This window comes from Parambassis ranga, chromosome 7, assembly GCF_900634625.1.
Source record: "Parambassis ranga chromosome 7, fParRan2.1, whole genome shotgun sequence".
NCBI lineage: Eukaryota > Metazoa > Chordata > Actinopteri > Ambassidae > Parambassis > Parambassis ranga.
Window position 1 is genome coordinate 4,721,902 of NC_041028.1, and position 20,786 is coordinate 4,742,687.

General features: G+C 41.7%; 2 protein-coding genes across 6 annotated transcripts; one reads left to right on the forward strand and one right to left on the reverse strand.

The window, feature by feature from the left end:
* Positions 1–624: 624 nt before the first annotated feature.
* Positions 625–7,199, reverse strand: klhl12 (kelch-like family member 12). Of its 3 annotated transcripts, XM_028410926.1 has the most exons (13): positions 6,908–7,199; positions 6,699–6,809; positions 5,800–6,026; positions 5,552–5,705; positions 5,090–5,307; positions 4,385–4,534; positions 4,148–4,262; positions 3,961–4,067; positions 3,680–3,875; positions 3,438–3,596; positions 2,844–2,942; positions 2,423–2,609; positions 625–1,332 (listed from the first exon to the last, which is right to left on the reverse strand). In XM_028410926.1, exons 2-13 carry the CDS (start codon positions 6,754–6,756, stop codon positions 1,206–1,208), a joined length of 1,797 nt encoding a protein of 598 aa, XP_028266727.1. In that variant the 5' UTR covers positions 6,757–6,809; positions 6,908–7,199; the 3' UTR covers positions 625–1,205. The 3 variants fall into 3 exon arrangements, with proteins under 3 accessions (XP_028266727.1, XP_028266729.1, XP_028266730.1); XM_028410928.1 differs by lacking the exon at positions 6,699–6,809; XM_028410929.1 differs by lacking the exons at positions 6,699–6,809; positions 6,908–7,199 and adding an exon at positions 6,296–6,359.
* Positions 7,200–7,263: 64 nt separating this feature from the next.
* Positions 7,264–14,359, forward strand: ptpn1 (protein tyrosine phosphatase non-receptor type 1). 3 transcript variants are annotated; one of them, XM_028410938.1, is made up of 10 exons: positions 7,264–7,334; positions 7,466–7,756; positions 8,266–8,356; positions 9,389–9,489; positions 10,352–10,450; positions 10,533–10,670; positions 10,767–10,976; positions 11,422–11,583; positions 11,677–11,837; positions 12,339–12,612. In XM_028410938.1, exons 2-10 carry the CDS (start codon positions 7,700–7,702, stop codon positions 12,610–12,612), a joined length of 1,293 nt encoding a protein of 430 aa, XP_028266739.1. In that variant the 5' UTR covers positions 7,264–7,334; positions 7,466–7,699. The 3 variants fall into 3 exon arrangements, with proteins under 3 accessions (XP_028266739.1, XP_028266738.1, XP_028266740.1); XM_028410937.1 differs by having other exon boundaries at positions 10,533–10,976; positions 12,339–14,359; XM_028410939.1 differs by lacking the exon at positions 7,264–7,334 and having other exon boundaries at positions 7,539–7,756; positions 12,339–14,359.
* Positions 14,360–20,786: the final 6,427 nt, after the last annotated feature.

The window sequence follows — 20,786 nt, forward strand, 5'->3', positions numbered from 1 at the left end:
AGTGTGTCGGTCAGATAAAGTTTCCTTGAACAAGAATGAACACATTCAGTGGTAAGAAAGAGAAGCATCTACGTAGAGACAATGGACCAGAGTCAGTGATATTTACAGGAGTCACAGCTTTTGTTTTGCAGGTATAATGTTTAACTGTGTATCAGCATTCCAAAATGTGCATATATAACGAAAGAATGTCTTCCAAACAGGTCATGTTTAACAAATAGTTGAACTTAAAGAAGTATACCTGCATTGTTAAACAGACGTTTGACCTAATGTCTGATTCTCTGTGGACCATTTTCCATTGAAACCTATGGGACAATAAAAAATGAATGACCAGAACAGGGGTTCATTTTTAAGCATTAATGCTGATGTATCAGTGTGATGCATGCAACTTTTTGTCGCTTTGCATCAAGTTATTTACATGTACCACAGATGTATAAAAGCATGGGTTCTCAGTATGTTTATTTACTTTCCCAGGAAACAGTGACATCAGGACTTTACATGTCCACATGTATACAAAAAAAAATCACATGCACCTCATACTTGATGTTTCCTTTCTGTAAAATTAAGCTTAAAGTGGTTTAATTCAGTCATTTTTGTCCAAATATATATCATCTGAGAACAACCATAAGTATTAAACTGATTTTTATTCAAATGATTTAAATCTATAAGCACTGTTTACAGGAAGAATTACAAAAATGGTTGAATTTTTGACCCATTAATGACCTTGTAAATGCCAAACGAGTTCACTCCATAACAAGCTAATGTCGTGTGACTACGATCAAAGTCGAATGGGAGGCAACATGAGTGTTCAATACAGGCCAGGAGTCATAAGGCATATAGCAGCATGTGGAGTATAAACCTGCTCCATTGTTTCTTATGATGAGTAGAAATATATTGCACTTTGAAGACAAACTGAAAAAATAATCTCACAGGTAATGACAGACACAAATACCACTGAAGAGTGTCATGCAAGTGGTGATGGGCTCCGCGGAGGCCTCTTTTCAGATGAAGTCACGGCAAAGCTGGCTCTCTGTTGCACAGTCCGAGCAGTGAAGGGTTAATCCGACCTGCTGCGCTTCATTTTTTTTTGTGAGAGTTCCTATTTGCAAACTGGCGAACAAACATCTGTCTTAGTGGCATTTTAGCAAAGTCTAGCTGCCTGTCCTCCCCGCCTGCTTTCCTCCCCCCCGTGGTTCTTGGCTTCGGCGTCACTTTTCCCGTAGAACACAGACACCGGCATCACACCGCTGCGTCGCCATTGAGGTAACAACTTCCCACGAGTCGATAACCGGGTCGTAACATTCAATACTGCTGAGGAGTGAGTTCCCGTCATATCTGGAGAAACAGAGAGGAACTGAGAGTTTCAACCACACCAATGAACACAGTTACACACAGTATTTTCCTACAGCATGCTTGACTTCATAAGCTGAAGTAAGCTGTGTACCACGCAGACACACAGTGTGGGGATGCATGGCATCATCAGCTGATCTTAGCCTTAAAATTAAATAATACGGGCAGATACGTTGGCACAGAACAGAACACTGTAAACAAATCACAGGTACTTAGACACTTTTTAAATATGTTCCCATAGATCATATAAAAAAAAAAGATGGTTAAAAAGCTCCACATGAGAAAACCTGCTGTGTTACACCAACGTTAATGTTCTGTGTTGCTGGAGGCATGTTGTTTCACGTACTGGAGAGAAAAACAATGCAACAAGTTCTGTTTAAGTAACACATCTGAATACTGCCAACAATAACAGACTGCTGTTTATTATTCTGTGAAACCTGAGTCTACTTTATGTTGCAACAAAAACCTGAACAAACCTGTGAGTTTTGTCAAAATCTCTTTGTGTTTACTGCTGTAATTCAAATGAATAAGGCTTTTTTCATTCTAATCTCACCTGCAGGCGAATACATGAGAAAATAAATACAAAGTGTACACACTGAAACTTATCACTGGTAAAACTAATGATATTCTTAGGATTTCACTTAATGGTTTAAGAGCTTGCTATTATACTTACAAGCCAGGTTCACTGACAGTTATCGGTTGTAATCATTCCTTCTCTCCATACTGGCAGGGAGGAGACTCACACCTGCTGCAACACCTCTTTGTGGAAAGCCAAAGCTTGGCAGTTTGACAAAGACAAATCAAGTGAATTTACAGCTGTTTTTTTAAGCACTAAATTATTTACTTGTGTTTGCTCAGACCCCGTGAATGGATCCTTTTTATTATTGACGAGTCAGTACAAACTGTGAAGGCGGATGTCACTCGTAAGAGGAGAACTTCAGCGTAGGAGTGTTCAGTCTGCCATCTTGACAGTCGGCCAAGGTATGAAGAAGAGGAACTGACTACAGTGACCCTCAGTGTCTCTCAAACATACATGTTTCACATGATTGCTGTAGGTATGGACACTCTTTCTTACCCGGCGATGGCGTACAGCCTTCCTCGGAGAACAGTCGCTCCCACATAACACCGAGGAGTCGTCATACTGGCTACAGTGGTCCAATAGTCTGTTCTGATGTTGTAGACTTCTACGGAGTCGAGGTGTGAGACACCATCAAAACCTCCCACTACATATATGTGATCGTTGAGTAAAGCCACGCCCGCACCTGGAAATGGCATGAAGGTGTCACAAAGGCCAACAGGAACACACACAATAAGCTGTAACATTTCACTCCGTGTGGCTGTTTATATCACTATATTTAATGACACTATGTCCACACATGCACAGTGAATTAATATCTTTATATTCTGCACACATTCTCCTCTTTTCTCAAATTCTGGTCGTTTCCTCTGCAAAGTTGATTGTTTCCTGCAAAAAACACTGATTTAGCTTTACCCACCTGAGCGCTTGGTGGCCATAGGTGTGACACTGGTCCAGTGGCCTGTGTGTGGATCATAGCGTTCCACTGAATTCAGGATATTTAGTCCGTCGTATCCACCTGTGAGGAAACACCCGGGAGAAACAGAGAAAAATGACTGTGATACTTTGGTTAAAGGAGTGTTTTAGGCAGAAACTTTAACTATATAATGAGAGTTTGGGCATTTTTAACCTTTTTCTGGCATTTTAAAGGGCAAAAAAGTTACAAATCAGTAGAAAGCAGAGCACACACTGTATTAGTAACCATGTTCTGCTGACTGTTGTACAGTTATGGGTTGATTGAAGCCCTAATATTTGTGTCTTCACTACTGTTTTTAGTGGAGTTACTATTTTGTTAGTCAACCTTTCTGAGGACAGGATGCGCAAATTCATGAGGGTTAAAAATGAGTCCAAACTCTCTGCTCATGTCTTCATTTCTGAATCAAAATGTTGACTGACTCCTTGTTCAGCAAGAATTACAACTGTGTGTCAAAGGAGGCAAAGAGCACCAAAAAAAGTGTGATTTCTCACAATTTCTTTACAATCGATTATTATGATGAATTGATTGATCAAGTACCTAGACAGTATATGAGCCCACTGGCCACCACCAGACCAGCTCCTTCTCGGGCTGTATGCATATCTCCCAGCATGCTCCACTGGTCAATGTTAGGGTCATATCGTTCCATGCTGGTGTGACGTCTACTGCCATCGAAGCCGCCAGCCACATAGATCATGTCTGTGAAGAGTTAAATAATTTAGCCACAGCCACGTTATTTGTGTACTTCTCTGAAAGTGGATGACCAGCAAAGGACTCCTCACCTCCGAGCGTTGTCGCTCCAGCGAGTCCGCGACGTACATTCATGGTGGCGACAGTGTACCAAACACCGTCCTCGTCTGCTGTGTAGTCCAGGCACTCCACGGAGCTGAGCCGCGACCGGCCGTCATAGCCTCCGATGACGTAAACTCGATCATGGAGAGACACCGTCGCCACGTAACGCCGTTTCCGTGCAATATTCTGTTCAAGATAATCCTGTCTGTATCAACCAAAAAACTGAGGGGAAAAAAACATGAGAGTGCTTTTAAAATACAACTGTACTTACAGGAAGAAAGCTCCATTCTTGAGTTTTGGGATCATATTTCTCAACTATGTCTATTGGTGACTGCTGGCTGCCAAACCCACCGATGACTAGCAGGACTTCTTTGGCACCTGACGAGAAAACAGTGGATTACAAAGCTGCTATGTGAGAGATTTACTACCCAAAGAGTTGCTGAAAACAGGGTTCCTACCTAATCTGGCTTGTGTGCGTGGGCCCTGCATCTCACTCCTCAGCTCCGGTCTTAGGTGGAATTTCTTGGCTTCATCAACGAGATCTCGACATGGCAGGCTACACCGAATGAGAGGCTAAAACGTGTAAAAACTTGCTTAATTACAGCGAGATAAAAATCTTCAACAGACGTCTTTTATTTTACATTGAATGTCTGGCCTGTGATTACACAACAACCTGCTGCCGTCGCCTGGCTCACCTCAGCATCAATGACATCTGTAATGTAACGAGGGGTAAGCAAGGGCATCCGCACAAACTCCAGCATGTCTGGCAGATAGGGCTCCCGCTCCTTTCTGTTGTGCTTGACCCAGTTTAACACGGCTTCAAACACAGGCTCCTCTGAGTCCACCTGCATTCGAACAACACATACATACAGTGAGAAGAAGTACATGCACGGCATTCAAAACCAACCGAGTTATTTCAGCTAATTCTTCGATTGCAAAACCACAATGTTCAAAGGTGAAACAGTCTGCAAAAGGTAAAACAAACCATAAATTCTCACCATTAAAACCTCTCAGATGACAGAGAAGACTTTAACTGAAGGCAAATTGTGCGTGACTGTAATTAACATGTATGGTCTCGTTTTGTTTTAAAAACAACAAAAATGACAGGAGCAATAATTTGACAGAACTGATGTTCTATAAATCATCAAGTGATAATAACTGTGTTTTCACAGAGCAGGGCATGTGGTTTGGAAGCAGGAATTTCCTGAGCACAAAGGCAAACTTAAATCTGGTTCACTTCTCTGCAATTTCATTGTCAGACCAATCTACAAAACTAATAGGAAATGTGTGAAAGGGGCACTGACTGAGATTCCGGCAGGTTGTAACTTGTTTTTCTCTTTTCACGCTCGTATAAAAATTGTTTAAGTCAAGCTGGATTCATGCTATTTTTTTTTCCTTACCTGGATTTCGTCACATTTTATGAGCTTTTCCACTTCTGTCTGGCTCAGCAGCATGAACTCCTCGTGCTGAACCACCTCAGAGAAATGCTTCTGTGAAAACAGCTCAGCTGCCTGCATCAAGTCGAGGCAATTGTGAGTTTCAGCAAAGTCACGAATACCCAGACAGTTGGAGGGATCGAGCTGACTCTCCAGAAAATCACAGCATGCTCTTTTCACCCCTGCAGAAAACAAAGATAATCTACATGTAGTATTTGCATTAAGCCAAACCCTGAGACAGAAAATGTCAAAGTAATTTGATAGAAAGTTTTGCTGTGTGTTTTAATACCACACAGAAATATTTATTGGTGGACATTTGATATGTTTAACAAGTATGTGTAACAACACTGCCAGAAACTGAATACAATGTGCAGATTACCCCTTCCTCCACACATAATAACAGCAGCCAGGCACCCATACATTTACCTTTGAGCTGAAGCAGACATGCTGCCGGAAGCAGTTCCTGTACATTCTCCACTGTCACAAGCACAGTCTCTGTGTAGACAAAGTCCAGCAAGATCTCCATTGTTGATGCAGTGAGTCCCTGAATGTCCACAAAAGATTTCCCCTTTTCTGCAAGCTGCAGAGCCACAGCAGCAGAAACATACAAGCTTAGTACAGTCGGGTTGTGTCACACAGAAATTTTTTGGAGGATAAACATTGAAACATTTTACCTCACTGGTGAACATGGCACAGAAGTAGTCGCTGCAGGCGGCCAAGACGATTCGATGAGCTGGGAAATCTGTGCTCTCCACCCTCAGAGTGATGTCGCACAGTGTGTTGCTCTTGCGAAGTGAGTTCATTGCATTGAGGATGGATTTGGCATGCGAATTAGTCATGATGTCCTTGGGAGCCATGCTGCCTTGAGAATCTCTCAAAGACCTCAAACTACTCAAGGAATCTAAAAAAAAGCAGATAATCATTGTTGAAAGGAGACACAAAAATCAAACTGATATTTGGAGTGTTTGTTTAGATGTGTTACAAATGCACAATAAGTCTATGAAATAATTAGTCAGTTATGAAAGTAATTAGCAACTAATTAATCATCAAATAGGCATTTGGAACATCTTAGATATGGATCTTGTCTTTCCAATGTCACAACAATCCATGAGACACAAGAGGCATTTTCACAGACACATCAATATAAACAAATACTGAAAAATGTCTTACCCTACATAGATGCACAAAAAGGCTGTCAAATTTCTACAGCAAAATTCTGCTGCATAGCTAGACCAAGAGTTTAATGCGTATTTGATGACATTTGTGTTAGCCTTTGGAAAGCCTGATCAACATGGACTGTATATTCAAGCAGCTTAGTAGGTTAGTTACATGAGCTACTTGTAAAATTGTATTTCAGAGAAAAGAATTACACTTAAACACAACATTATTTAATTTGAATGATGGGTAAAATAACGAGAATTTTAACTTATCTCAACTTACATCACTAACAAATCTCTAAAGCCACATTCTAAAACAAACAAACATTTCACAGTATAAACTTAACTATTGAGCAATACGTCTTTTCTAAAACACTGGAGTATTGTTGCATTGTGGTATTGCTAATGCAACTTACCGTTAAAAGATCTGAATACTTTTTCCACCACTGGGAGGCAATAACTATAGCTACACATTAGCTAGCAGCAGCCAACGACAGCTGATGGCTAACGCCAACGCTACACAACAACTAGGAAAACACAGCAATATAAAGTGAGCACACGGCCAGAGAGAGACAACACAGCAGACGACACACACAGAAGAACTTGTCAATAATTTTCATAATACCTGTCGCAGCCGTAAAGCTGATTCAAAACGTCTAGCTAAGTTGCTTTGCTAGCTAACGTTAGTAGCACCAAAGTCCCTTGTCCCAGCTCTTGCTGACAGTCACACTGTCTGAAGAAAGCCCCTCAACTACAGCTAGTCCATGATGACCTTTGCAAGATCACACTGTGTGCAGTCTCCGCGAGGACTTATAGGTCTGAAATGTCAAAATCAGATCATATTATCTCGCTATACGTTGTTTTTCTCCTGCCATAATATTTCTAAACTGCTGCAGGTCACAGCAGCAGCAACGACTCCACAGATTGGACGTAAACAGACCATTACGTGCGGTGCGTGCGCGTTCACGGACAAGCCGGACGTGTTTCGCTTCAGAAACAAGATGCCTTCCGCGCGTTCTCGCCTATCGGTATCTACAGCCGCTGCAGGAATGGTAAAGTGACTGTTTCATACACAGAAAGTTTCATATCCGCATCTGTCGATGAGTTATAAATCCCAGTCTACACACAGAGAATGTATGGTGGATTATTATATAATTTAAAATACATAATCTGCTCTTTTTAGCCACTCAAGGACGGCAGCTGCACCGTGTAGGAGGAGCTACCGGCGTGTTTCCGCTAAGAGGAGGCCGAGACGGTGATCTATGCAGCCGTACTGAGAATTACTGATCAAGCGGCGGCGGAACAGTTGGTAGCTACTACGGAGAGCTGTTTTACTACGATTTTGGTTAAATCACCGGGAGCTGCTGTTGTCCATACCGGAGGTGGAGGCGACGGGGTGGCAGCTGGACTGTCAGCAATGGAAGCCGAGTTTCGAGAAATCGATGAAAACGGGAGTTGGAACGCCATTTATCAGGTAGGACCGTTCAAGGTGGGAATGTACTGTAGGTGAAGCTGTCAAATTTAGGCCAAAGTCTTTAGCTAACGCATAACGAATCGGCAACAGTGTGGCTATAACGTGTGCCGCTTTGTTCCTGTTTAGTTTAGCCCGGGTTCTTCCTGCTCGGACCCATCCGATGATTGATGTGTCTGCCCGGGTATAAAACCAGCAGCACCTCTCATCGCGGATCTGTTACTTGTTAGCTGCGAGATTATGCGTTCAGAATTCACATTTGTCCAACATGTACCTTGTGTTTAAGGACTTATTTATGTGCACTGATTACAGTTCAGTTTTATATTATGTATGTGTTAAATGTTAAGCAGCCTGCTCCTCACACACACACACACACACACACACACACCAGGACACTTTCTGGCATAAGATCTGCATAAAATAGAGGAAGTGGGAACCCTATATTCAGTTTAAATCACATGTGATATGACTGTAACCTAATTTAATGTCTTTTTCTCTTTATTATGTCACAGGAGATTCGCCAGCAATCATGTGAACTCCCCTGCAAGGTTGCCAAATTGCCCGAAAACAAGACTCGGAATCGATACAGAGACGTTAGCCCATGTAAGTTGCCCTTTGCCTGTTGTTGAAAATATAATAATTCATGACATTTTTTTTTTGCAAGGCACTCTCTCCTTTGTTGCTGGGTCTGTAATCTCCTATTTACACCCGAATATAAACAAACTTCTTTAAAGCCACAGCAGCAGAGTTAATATTCATCTGATGTAGCATAGAAGCACAGCATGCACAGCGTTTCATCAGCATGGATGGACTGATGTAATAATTCTGCGTAACAACGATAATAATAAATGCAGGTGAAGTTGCACAAGTTCTCTTGAAGAGCAGATAGGAGGAAACATACTGTAATCATCATCTTATTATTCGTGCCTTTGTGTAACCTGTCGTTACAGTTGTGTCGGGAACCTGCATACATGTAAATGTTTTGCTTGACAGCTCATTTTCAAAACAAAATATCAGTAGGCGTTGCTGTAAAACTGCAGGAAACTGATCGTATCAATTGGTCTGGACAATATGAATCCATCAACACAGTCAGGAGAGTGTAAGAACTGTAAACGTGTTGGAGTTGATCTGTCAAAGCAGCCTGCACTTCATGTTATCTCATGTCCAGATAATTAGTTCATCCTGCTTTTGTAAGCACACGGTTCCCCCAGTCAAAAAGAGGACAACATTTTGTCCTTTTAATAGTTGTAATTGATCATCTTTAATTAATTAATCACTATCAAATGTTGTGTACAATGTGTCACAATCCAGCAGCTGAGCTACTTGGTTTCCTCTTTTTCACACTGGATGAGCTATGCAAATTGTGCAGATGCAGCGTTGCAAATAGTTAAGTTTATATAACTAAAGTACTGATTGTTAACCTCTTTTAATTAGTGAGCTGTGAAAACTAGGGACAGTGTGCATGTTGTTTATTGTTTAACTTTCAGGTTTTGGCTTGATGTTAAAGTCTTTGTTTCTTGTTGGTGTGCAGCTGTGTTGGTGTGAGAGTAACATTTGTATTCCCTGAGGGCTGTGGCATATTAAAAACACATGCACATATTTTCATGTGTTTTTTTTTTTTGTGTCCCTCCACAGTTGACCACAGCAGAATATGTCTGCAGCTGGGTATGAATGACTACATTAACGGCAGCCTAATAAGAGTAGAAGAGACACAGAGGAACTATATCCTCACTCAGGTAAGCAGAGAACATTCAGTTTGCTGCTGCAGAAATGAAACCATTTACACCGATCCTGTTGTCTGTATGATACTGGACAATATTATTTTAAAGTGCCTGTTTGTAACACTCAGTTATGAGTCTGTTAAGTACGCCTGGCTACTCTCATACATCAACCCCCCCCTCCATGATACAGTGCTGTTTTTGCTGACACTGTGTTATAGTGGATGTAGTTTTGGGTGCTGTTTTGTACCGAGGTGTTTCCCTCTTATTTAGTCCACCCTTGCTGTTATAAAACATGTATACATCATGGACCTGTTTATTGATCTGGCAACAATGTTATGTGCTTCTATTAGTGGAGGATGGTCTATAAATAGATGACAGCAATATAACTGGTCTTGATCTGCAGGACTTAAAAGATCTGCTGCCTGCATCTTTGTTCAGGGTATCACAGTGAACCATCAGAAGCTTTGCAGCCAATGTTAAAGGTAGGGTAGGAGATATTAGTGTAAGTTCTCTTCACAATCCGATAGCAACCGATTAGTTCGGCAGTTTCGCTTTAAAACGAAGAATATGAATCATCTGTGGAAGCTATAAAACGCTAAAAACATCAGCCAGTCCTCCGAGGCGCCCCTGTGCGTAGAGTTGGCTGGTTGGCTGCTCTTCCTGCTCTGCGTGCACCAGAGAGGTACGTGCATGATGGCCGAAGTCACAAACTGGTTGGGAGGTGTGGCTTCGGGGTGAGCTCCGAGAGAAAGGGGCGTGTTCAAAATCTCCTACCCTGCCTTTAATCAGGGACGGCCATAATATTCTGGTTCATCAATGTGTAACTACCCAAAGTGTAATACTAAAGATTCCCTTATTATTAAATATCTGTTTTTAGGGACCCCTTCCAAATACATGTGGCCATTTCTGGGAGATGGTGTGGGAGCAGAGGACCCGTGGCGTAGTGATGCTGAACCGAGTCGTAGAGAAAGGATCTGTAAGTTATGGTTTGTGTCCTGACAATAACGTCTCAGTGCGTTTGTCTCTCTGTGTAATGTGCACCTTAATTTTGGTTTTAGATTAAATGTGCCCAGTATTGGCCACAGAAAGAGGAGAGAGATGCTATCTTTGAAGATACCAATTTCAGGCTTACCTTTGTGTCAGAAGACGTTAAATCCTACTACACAGTCCGTCAGCTGGAGCTGGAAAATCTGTCTGTAAGTTGTCTTTTTCTTTTCACTTGTCAAGGTACAAAACTTCAGATCAAGACTAATTCATCTTGCATTTGTTTTCACTCCGACCTCCCTCTACAGACTCAAGAGACTCGTGAGATTTTACATTTTCACTACACCACCTGGCCTGACTTCGGGGTACCAGAGTCTCCCGCCTCCTTTCTTAACTTCCTGTTCAAGGTGCGAGAGTCGGGCTGCCTGAATTCAGACCAGGGACCGGTGGTGGTGCACTGCAGCGCTGGCATTGGACGCTCGGGGACCTTTTGTCTTGTGGACACCTGCCTCCTGTTGGTTTGTAGAATTCTGCTGTTAAGACTCATAACATTTATACTATGTGTGACATAAGAACACACTTATCCTAAGAAAATGCAAAAATGTAGAATTAACATGAGCTGTTATTATAACAAGTAACCAATAATTAAGAGTCCAAGCTGTCACAGTAGTGCTGTAGAAGTTAACAATAATCTGATTGCCTTGACGATGCATTTTAAACTGAGAGACTGGTGCTGAATTAATTAATAATTAATTAATTGAAACCTTTATTAGTCCCACAATGGGGAAATTGCTCAAGGCAGCCCAGCAAAGAGCGCCATACACCAGTGAGTACACTGGAGGCTAGGACACACAACAGTGACTAGGGAGGAGTTGGGATTGAACCACCAACCTTCCGGTTACGGGACAACCCTGCTATACCGCTGCGCCACTGCTGCCCAAATGTTCTTCTCCTTACCTGTAGATGTCCCTCCGTAAGGACCCGTCGTCAGTCCGGATTCGTGATGTGCTGCTGGAAATGCGACGCTATCGAATGGGTTTGATTCAGACTGCCGATCAGCTCCGCTTCTCCTACCTGGCTGTTATCGAAGGTGCCAAATACATCAAGGGAGACACATCTCTGCAGGCAAGTGCCCCCTCTCCTTTAACTGTCCTTGTCATTAAGGTATATTAAACGTTTTGCTAATATTTCAGTGAGATTTTGCTTTTTTTTGCTCAGGAGTCGTGGAGAGAGCTCTCTAACGAGGAAGATGATCCTCCAGAGTTCACCCCTCCTCCTCCTCTTCCTCCTCCCAGAGAGCCTTACAATGGCAAAGTTGAGCCATCCTTTTTCCCTGAAAATGATGAACGCATCCAACAGAAGGAGATCCACAGTCTGGGGTAATCAAACTGTCTTAAACATAACAGGATGGGAAGGATGAGGAGGCAGTAAGCTATGTATATTAAATAGTGTAGTGTGGTGACCAGCTGCTGGTCAGTGTGGTTTTCACGTGATGCTTCAGACACACAGGTTACATTATCTGACTGACGCTGATGATGGGACAGTTGAGGTGTAATCACAAGTATAAATTATGTAGAAATACATTTTTTAATATTATTATCTAGCTCTTTCCATGATGTTAGCGTAAACAAAAGGGATTTATTTCTATCCACATGGTGCTTCGTATGTTTTATTTTGAAGGATTCTCTACGTCTTAATCTTTCTTACTATCTGGGCTATGTTTGAACTTTGAAGTGGGGTGCAGCCAGCAGTCGTTCTCAGCTTGTCAGGGAAAATCCTTTTATCTCCCCACTGTTGTATCTGTCAACTTAATCCAAACTGTCTGAGGAGAGATAAAAGCTTCACTCTGCTCTCCTTTCTCACATTGTTTCCTCATTCAGGTCCACACAAGAGTCAGGTCTGCGAATGAGGAACATAGCCGCCCCTCCTCAAGGCTCTGATCAGCTCGATGACCATGTAGGAATTGAAGATCTTACCTCCAAAGCTCCAAACAAATCCCATGAGCCGGAGGAGCCAGAGTTGCCCGAGGCAGCGGAGCAGCCAAATGAAAGCTCATCTGTGCCGGGGTCTTGGTCCCCACTACTAACCAACGTGTGCCTGTGCACAGCGCTGGCTCTCAGTGCTTACGCCTGTTATCGAGCCTATTTTCACTGATGTCTGTCTTTTTCTCTCCACTGACGTTGCAAAGTGGACCCGTCTGGCCCATCAGCCTGCTTTGACTCTGCGAGTTAATGGATTGTTTGGCCCTCAGCAGAATCAGGATCACTTGTTTTAATTTTGATAAATGCAGTATGGGGGGGGGGGGTTAGGGTTCCAGCTCCTTGTTACGCACCCAGATGTAGTTTCCATGTGTCATCGTGGATGCTCAGGGCCTCCGTTTTTCAGGTGTCACATCCCAAACACAGACTCACTAATAAAACGTGTAGATGAAAGGGTTTGTTTTACCAGGATGAAGGGCCTGTTCAGTTCATTTTACATGTGTCTCTTATGTACCAAATGACACTTGAATGTGTTCTTCCATTTCATCCTTAATTAATGTGTCCGTGCGGATTGGACATTTTCTTTTTGAAAATGGATCAGAAATCACAGAGCCGGATTTTATCCACTCGGCTATGAACCCAACAGTAAGGGGACGTATGTGAAGGTAGGCGTAAGCAACCCTTTGCCCACTAGATTGTTATCTGACCTCACTAATGGCCTGTGTCTGGCAGCAGGGAGTGGGGGTGTGCTGATCGAGTACCTGCGGTATGTGTGATTTAGTGTGACTGTATGTACATTTGTGCGAGTGACGGATAGTGGAGCTTTCTACTTGTGTGATTCAAATCTGCTCAGTGAGAAATATTAATGTAATATTTACAGTATGTATAAAAAAAAAGTGAGATGTTAGACCAGGGGGGGTGTCTCCTGGTATCTGATTCGCTCTGCGTTTTCACTCCCTGGTGGCTCTACGGTGACACAGAAACATGACAAATAGTGCAGGGATAGGGTGACACGTCTTGCTCTCCATTCACCTGTCATTCTCAAATGAACTCTTAACAAAGTCTTGCCATCTTTTTTTTTTTATCAAGTTATACCGCCTGGCTTTAGTTACCGTTTTCAGTCAGTGGATAATGATGTGTAACCTGAACCCAGCTGATATGATGGAAAATGAGTGTCACACACTTAATGAATGGAGACACAAAGTAGCTAACACCCAACCGTTTCGCCAGCAATACAAAAAACATGTCACCCTTTACATTATCAAACAGGGAACCAGGGATTCTGAACAAACCAAAAATCCAACACCAGCACAGGGATGAAAACAATACACTGTATCATGGCGTGACCCTGAGCTGGCAATATTGTTTTGTATCTTTTTTTGTTTTTTAGCATGCTGCATTTGTGAATCAACAGTTTTGTCCTAAGAAGAGATTAGTTAAGCTGCTAGCATTCGTTTACCTGTTGGGACTCCACAAAGTTCAGTCTGGCTGTACCTTTCCTAGAATGTTGGTGAGAAAACATATATATATATATATATATATATATATATGTGTGTGTATATATACACACACACACATCCCAAATAAATCAGGTTTATGTGTGCTGAGTTTTTTAGTTCTGCTTTAGCAAGGGATTCATTCTCAGCACCTGTGCAGCCACTGCACCAGGTATTCCTGTTTTTCTATACTTATGCTGAGCTTAAAAACATGTATTTTTTTATTTACATTTATTGTTTTCTTTTTCTTTTTTTTCTTTTTTAAATAAAGACAAAATGTCTACTGTTGATTGGTTCTGGTTTGTAGAGCTGATTTACACCTATAATGTCATCCTCTGTTCTGAATTGGGATAATAAAAGATACCACTACAGATTTATCTTGGAATACAAAAGGCAGACATGTCTTTATGCATTTGCAGCAGCCAATATTGCTGTGGTCCTCTCAGTGTTTCTCATGTCTGATTTTATTCTTCTGTGACCCGAATAATTCGATTTAACATGAAACATTTGCCATCCTACAGTTATTAAACAAGAAAAACTTCTTTTCTTCTTTTTGGCATCTTTCTGGGGTTTAGTTAAATAATTTTGTTTATTAGAATATGTTGCTCTTTATAGACATTTTCCTCCAATTGACCAAATTTGTAACAACACAAACAGGCACAGAATTTCAGAATTACAGTCATACATATCCCTCAAAACCCTGTAAACCAAACACTCATGAATATTTCTAGCACTGTCTTTAAAAGGAAAATAGGTCTTTACTAACTACTAATTAGCAAAGTTTTACCTAATAATACAGCTATACATTCTCACAATTTAATAATTAATCTATTTTACTGAATAATCCCTCATGTCGCTGCCAATGGGTCAATAAAAAAATATATTAAGTCGTCATTTGAAGCTTTTATGACCAAAAAATGGCCATTGATGGATCTAAACTTCACAAAAAAAACAATCAATTGTAACCATTTTTAAGATTTACAAAAGCTATTCGTGGAGTAGTCTCTTAAACCCAATAGCTGTTCTGTTGCTTCTAGGTGTGCTTATCAGGTTTCAGAAAATGGGCAGTACATTAAAATCACCAGCAGGTGGCTCTGTGGGACTGCAGCACTCGCCTGGCTCTCAGTTCATCAGAGGCTTTCATCAGCCCACTTTTGTTTTACCAAAGTTTAATCATCAGTTATACGTGTTTACAGTGGACTGGAGCCAGGAGTATTGCTGTATTGGCAGAACATCCTCTGCCTTTCAGATTTCAAGATAGTAAGGCAGCATGCCACAAATATGACTCTTGTTTTATAGATGTTCTAATAGCTTATATTCACACTAATATAATATGTGTGTTTTTTTTTCTTATGATGTTAAATACCAATATTTACTCTGGCCACTCTCAAACTTTTCTTTTCTCTCTACACACACTTTAACTGTTACACCACTCACTTCTTCAGGAATGTGCTTATGTTAATTTTAGTATAACAATAGTGGTCAGCGAACTCTGAAAGAAAGATGAACACGTCCAAAGAGACATGCGCTGCTTGAGGGTGTAGTACACATGATTTGGCAACAGCGTTGGCCAGGACTTCCTGTTTGGGAAATAAGGGGCAGGCACTAGTACGTTTTGTACAGGAATGCAGCTTAAACAGAGTGAGTAATAGCACTCCCTAACCACCGCCGCTGCTGACGTCAAGCGAAGGAACAAGCTAGAACAGGTTACTGAAGGAAAACTACAATCAAGGTGTGAGGGTGCGGGGACCGGAAGTTGTCTTAAAGCCAGTTAAAGTTGTTTCTAATGAAACTAACACTGTCATGACTCACGCTGCTTGTGACAGTAGTGTGTCACTTACAGGTAAATGTTGATTATAATTATATTTCCTTGAGGCAACAGTGGGTATATACTCAGACAGTCATATGACTTTGAGCAGGAGAGAAGCAGGGGTCAGTGTGTGTCTCCTTCTTATGCACACTGCTGACTCCACATTCACAAGATGACCAAAAAGGATATCTGCCCTGCCCTGCTGACTCTTTCAGCATGTGTCCTCAGTTTAGTTATTAACCTGGAACTTCCCAATAGCTGGCCAGCTGTGAGGGAGGGAGGGATGATCATTGACTGTAAGTCTCTCTTGTAGCCTGCAGATCATTTTCACAGGGAGCTGTGCAGGGATCAGGAAATTCCTGGAAGTGGGGAGAGCCAGACCTTTCCAAGTGTGACTCTGCAAAGTCTGAGTCACGGCACAAAGCAGTGCTGTACAATGGAAGCCTGACACCGCAGCGTGTGAATACACCGTCAGGTATACCGTGTCTCTTCATGCCCTCGTCATTTCACAACAGCTGAGGCATAGATTACGGTTTCAACCAACACAGACACACTATTTACTTCCTTTAAACACCTTTACATCTAAATGGATGTGAAGGCTTGAGTAACTGATTATGTTTCATTATTATGATTACATAAAACATGGTTAAATAGAGACTAATAAAGCCTTAGGTAGGAATAGTTTGGCACTAAATATAAATGTACACACAGCAGATGGTTAACTAGAAGCTAGAAGAAAGGAACTTGTTTTTGTCCAAAGGTATTTAAATCTTTATCTGCACCTCCAAAGCTCACTGACTGACCTGTCACATGTTAACAGTTAAAGGCGTAAAAAGTAAACACTGTGCTGAGACTAAAGTGACTGACAGACTTCTGTTGTACTATTCTTCATAGTAGACTGGGGCATCACATTCGTCCAGTTAACTGTTAGCCAGTTACCCCTCTGCATTTTATCTGAAGGTATCTGCTTCATGTAGGACACAAGCCTGAATGGTATGAGGTCACATTAATGGACGCTCAAGATTACAACCTACAAAGTCCAGGCATCGGCTGACGTCTGAGGACTTGTGTGGGCTTTTGGCCAATGTGGGCTGAGACTTTATTGATAGACTGCTTTATGTGTGGAGGAGCAGTGAAATGATGAAAACTGAGTCCTCAGAAAGGCAGGAATGGGCCTGCAGAAGACAAAGCAGAGCGTGATGCAGCAGGCTCAGAACAACTTCCAATCCTACACAAATATGAGAACTATCTCACACATACTGTAAATAAACAATAAAAGTGACCTGTCTGATGACAGAATGCTCTAGCAGGTGATGTTACACATCTCTGATGGGGGGCTGAACAGTAGAAGGCCCAAAGACCTAAACCTCAAAAAGTCAAAAGTCTTCTTTTTAATCACCTCACAGTCCTTCTGATTTACCTTGTGACCCTGCCGCAGGCCTGACCTGGTGATGCATCAGTCCCATTTGAAAACTAAGCAGCATGTCTGTTTTGGAAAAACACTTTGTTGTTCTGATTAAGCTGCCGTCTCTCTTTCACAGTGTGATGTCTTAGTTACGTCTGTTCACTTGTGAGCAGTTCCTGTTCCTGTTCCTACCCACCCCCCCCCCAAGCCTGCTGCAGCTGCTGAGGGCCAACCATAAGACAGTACACAGCAATGTGACATATACTTATCGGCTGTCATAGGCTAAGTTCATGCATGTAGGTCATGGCGTAAATACTGAGAGGTTTGAGCTGGTGCTTCCCCCTTTTTGGCGTGGTTTAACGTCCCGCGTCCTTCCTCTTCCTGAACGCAGCAAGGACAGATGACTTCGACATATACTGTGCATGTAAACAAAGCTGGCTTCCTCACCACAGATGTCGTCACTGTGTTCTTTTGGTTTATTGTTGATGTTTTCCTCCTAGCAATAGTGGCAGCACACTACTGCATCTCATGTGATAACAGTGATGAGTTTACCGATGCACCAGTGAACTAGATCTGATGCAGAAGTTCGCACACACACACACACACACACACACGCCTCTCAGTGAATCTGTGTATGTGACAAAAGCTTAAGGGAACAAGGTGAAAGGTACTATCCAGTGAACGTGAGCATGGCCACATCGCTGGGCTAAGTGTGGGTGGCAATGTTTTCATGGCTGCCACCAGCATCAACACCTACTTCCTGTTGAGTAATCAGTACATGTCAAAGCCTACACATCACTACTACTATTATATCAAGCTGCTGTCTGTGATTTAATGAGAGTACAATTGAGTCCTCACTGTACTTGTTTTTGCTGCAGCTCAGAAACATCTTTTAAAAATCTTCTCCCTCGAGGGAGTTTCATTCAGTCACAAGATCAGAGAGGAACAATCTTCCCACAAACTCATCTGGCCAATTATTGGTTTGAACTCACAGCTGTCCTTTCATATTGAACATTATATAATATTTTGAGCAACTCTTTTTAAGCCTTTTGTTCACATTATATACCAGCAGTAATGTGGCCAAACATATAAAAGATGTTCCTTCCTCGACTGGCTAATAATGACAGAAAACACAGCGCAAAGACAACGCACTAAAACAAATGTCACATTTAAAGTTGATTTGATGGATTTGAGCCAGTAGTGCAGTTCAAGAAGGTGTCACAGGGGCAACAAAACACTGGGAAGGTTTTGTAATGCCAAATCAAAATGCCTGTTGGAACATCTCCTCGTTGGGTTGATGTATGGGGTCAGTAACAGATTGGATGTAAAACAAACATCTTTGAAAAGTAAATATGGGAAGGAATTTACCACACTGTGAAAGACTGAAAATAGGTTACCAATTCAGTCACGTCAAAAAAAACAAATCCTTCGGCATAAAAATGTAAAAATCTGTCATCTACAGACCTTAAGAAAAGACTCAGCAAACAGATCACCACAGGAACAGCTCCAAAAGCACTCATTTTTGGCCACAGTTCCACACTGCCTTCAAAAAGGAAGCAAAATCTTCCAAAGAAAAGACATACGCATACATCTGAGCTCTGACCCAAGCTCAGCAAGGATGGGTTGAGGTGAAGTGGAGAACCGTCACCCTCTCACCCTCTCCTCTATTCTCATTAGTCTGGTTCATACTAGTGATTCATAAACTGTGTTTGCTTTCTTCCTACTAGTTCTTTGCAGGTCTCTCTGCCTCCAGACCTACATGCTGACCTGCAGTCCGCCCCCTGAATATTCCAGTGCTCATTGACTGTGATATAATCACTGTTTCCTCTTGCTTGTCAACATCAACAACCTGTCATGCCATTTGTTCTCTGTAATGTATGATGTTTGCTGCATGTTTGTTCGTCTCTCTCTCTCTCTCTCTCTCTCTCTCCTTCATCCTCTCTGTCCTATCTCCCTCTTCTTCTCCTCCTCTACCCGGCTGACTGTCAGCAGGAAGGTTCTCCTTATGAGTCGGCTCCTGCTCAGTGTTTCTTCCTGTTAAAGGGCAGTTTTTCTTGCCACTATTGCTCTTAATGGGGTTCAGGCTCTGGGTCTCTGTGAAGCGCTTTGAGACAATTTCTGACTGTAAAATGTAAAGTAAATTGGTCTGACTGTGGTCTGGGCTGAAGAGGAGAGGGACCATGTGGCATGTTACCATTTGTGATTGTAGGGGGTGGGATTGCATTAGTGCACATGTGTAACGAATATAAATCCAGTAATACAGTACAACAACAAGGTTGTTACCACATTATACTCAATCAGGATGACGCCTTTTCCAAGGAAGACCTGGCTCATTTCAGCCAAACCACATTCTGCTTATATGACACATAGCATGGCTCTGCTGAAACTGGTCTCTGCAATCTAAAGTCGTCACCCACTGGAACCACATTGGAAAAAAATGACATAGAAGACCCTGTGGAGGATCTAAAATCTGATATCAAACAAGAGTTGAAAAACTTTTTACCCATAACTAGAGCTGTTGTTTTACACAACTTCACACAGAGGTGATGCAGCACAGAGGTAAACATGATCCATGTGTTGGGGATTCAAATGTAAAAAGAGCTTAAGCATCTGAAAGGACTTAGGAGCATCATGACGTTGCTTTTCTTCTATTTTCAATTAAATGAATAGAGGATTGAAAATCACTCTTCTCTTTTTAACGTCTCTTATTTTTTTAAACCGGAGTTGTAGATGTCCTTGTCATGCTTGAACAGCGAAAAACAGCAACAGTGGAGCAGCGGATCCATTTTCACTTCCATAATGTTCATAACATTCGAGGCCTGGTTGTCAAAATAAAACAGGATGTTCGCATGTCTGTCCACAAAGTCAGATGATTGGTAATCTAGGAAAGTTTTTGAAGGACAGCATTGAGGAACAGTGCAATGCATGAACTTTCAATATTGAGAGGAACTTCATCACCTTGAAAGACAAGTAGAGCAGTTGTAGGAGTAACGGAGGTACACTTCTCTATTTACTAAAATTCTTTTTCTTTTTCTTTTGTTTAGGAAATTTCAAAATTATATGCAGTATTAATCCTACTGTACCCATAACAAGGAAAACCTAATACATCTACACACTTCAAAGACGTCATCATCCTCCACTGTCAAAATCATCACAACTGAGCTCCTTCTTCATTTTTAGGGGAAAAGTAGAGTGAGAGTGATAAATCAGCTGAGCAGGACGGGCACTGGAAGAGACCCGATCCACATTCCTGGATGGCAGCCATCGCTGCTGTGAACTTGTGGACTCTGTGCTGAATTGCAATTTTCAACTATCCGAAACAGGAATATGTCAAAAAGTGAATGGCTTACTGCATAATCATGGAATGTGTTGAGCTACACGTGCATATTTTCTGCTACTCTTGTTTGACAGATTATATCTTTATTTAAAATTATATGTATTTTCTTGTTGTATGGATTATCTTGTTTTGCTTTAGTAGCCTATGTGAGCATGGCCTGTATTAAAAAAAAATAAGGATCAGGATTTGATCCTAGTCTAACATCTTCTTCCTGTTTTTTTTTTTTCTTGTAAAATCGGATGTCAGAAAAGTGACTAAACAGATATTCTTTTTTTTCTGGGGGATCATTCTAAGAGGCCTT

Bases quoted from the DNA above. Each gene is read 5' to 3' on its own strand.
- klhl12 (XM_028410926.1), bottom strand. From the start codon at position 6,756: ATGTGTAGCTATAGTTATTGCCTCCCAGTGGTGGAAAAAGTATTCAGA. The intron at 4,535-5,089 runs GTAAGGAAAAAA...GTTCGAATGCAG, and splicing joins TAAAATGTGACGAAATCCAG to GTGGACTCAGAGGAGCCTGT. The intron at 1,333-2,422 runs GTAAGAAAGAGT...CTGTTTCTCCAG, and splicing joins AGGCTGTACGCCATCGCCGG to ATATGACGGGAACTCACTCC.
- ptpn1 (XM_028410937.1), top strand. From the start codon at position 7,700: ATGGAAGCCGAGTTTCGAGAAATCGATGAAAACGGGAGTTGGAACGCC. The intron at 7,757-8,265 runs GTAGGACCGTTC...ATTATGTCACAG, and splicing joins GTTGGAACGCCATTTATCAG to GAGATTCGCCAGCAATCATG. The intron at 9,490-10,351 runs GTAAGCAGAGAA...ATCTGTTTTTAG, and splicing joins GGAACTATATCCTCACTCAG to GGACCCCTTCCAAATACATG.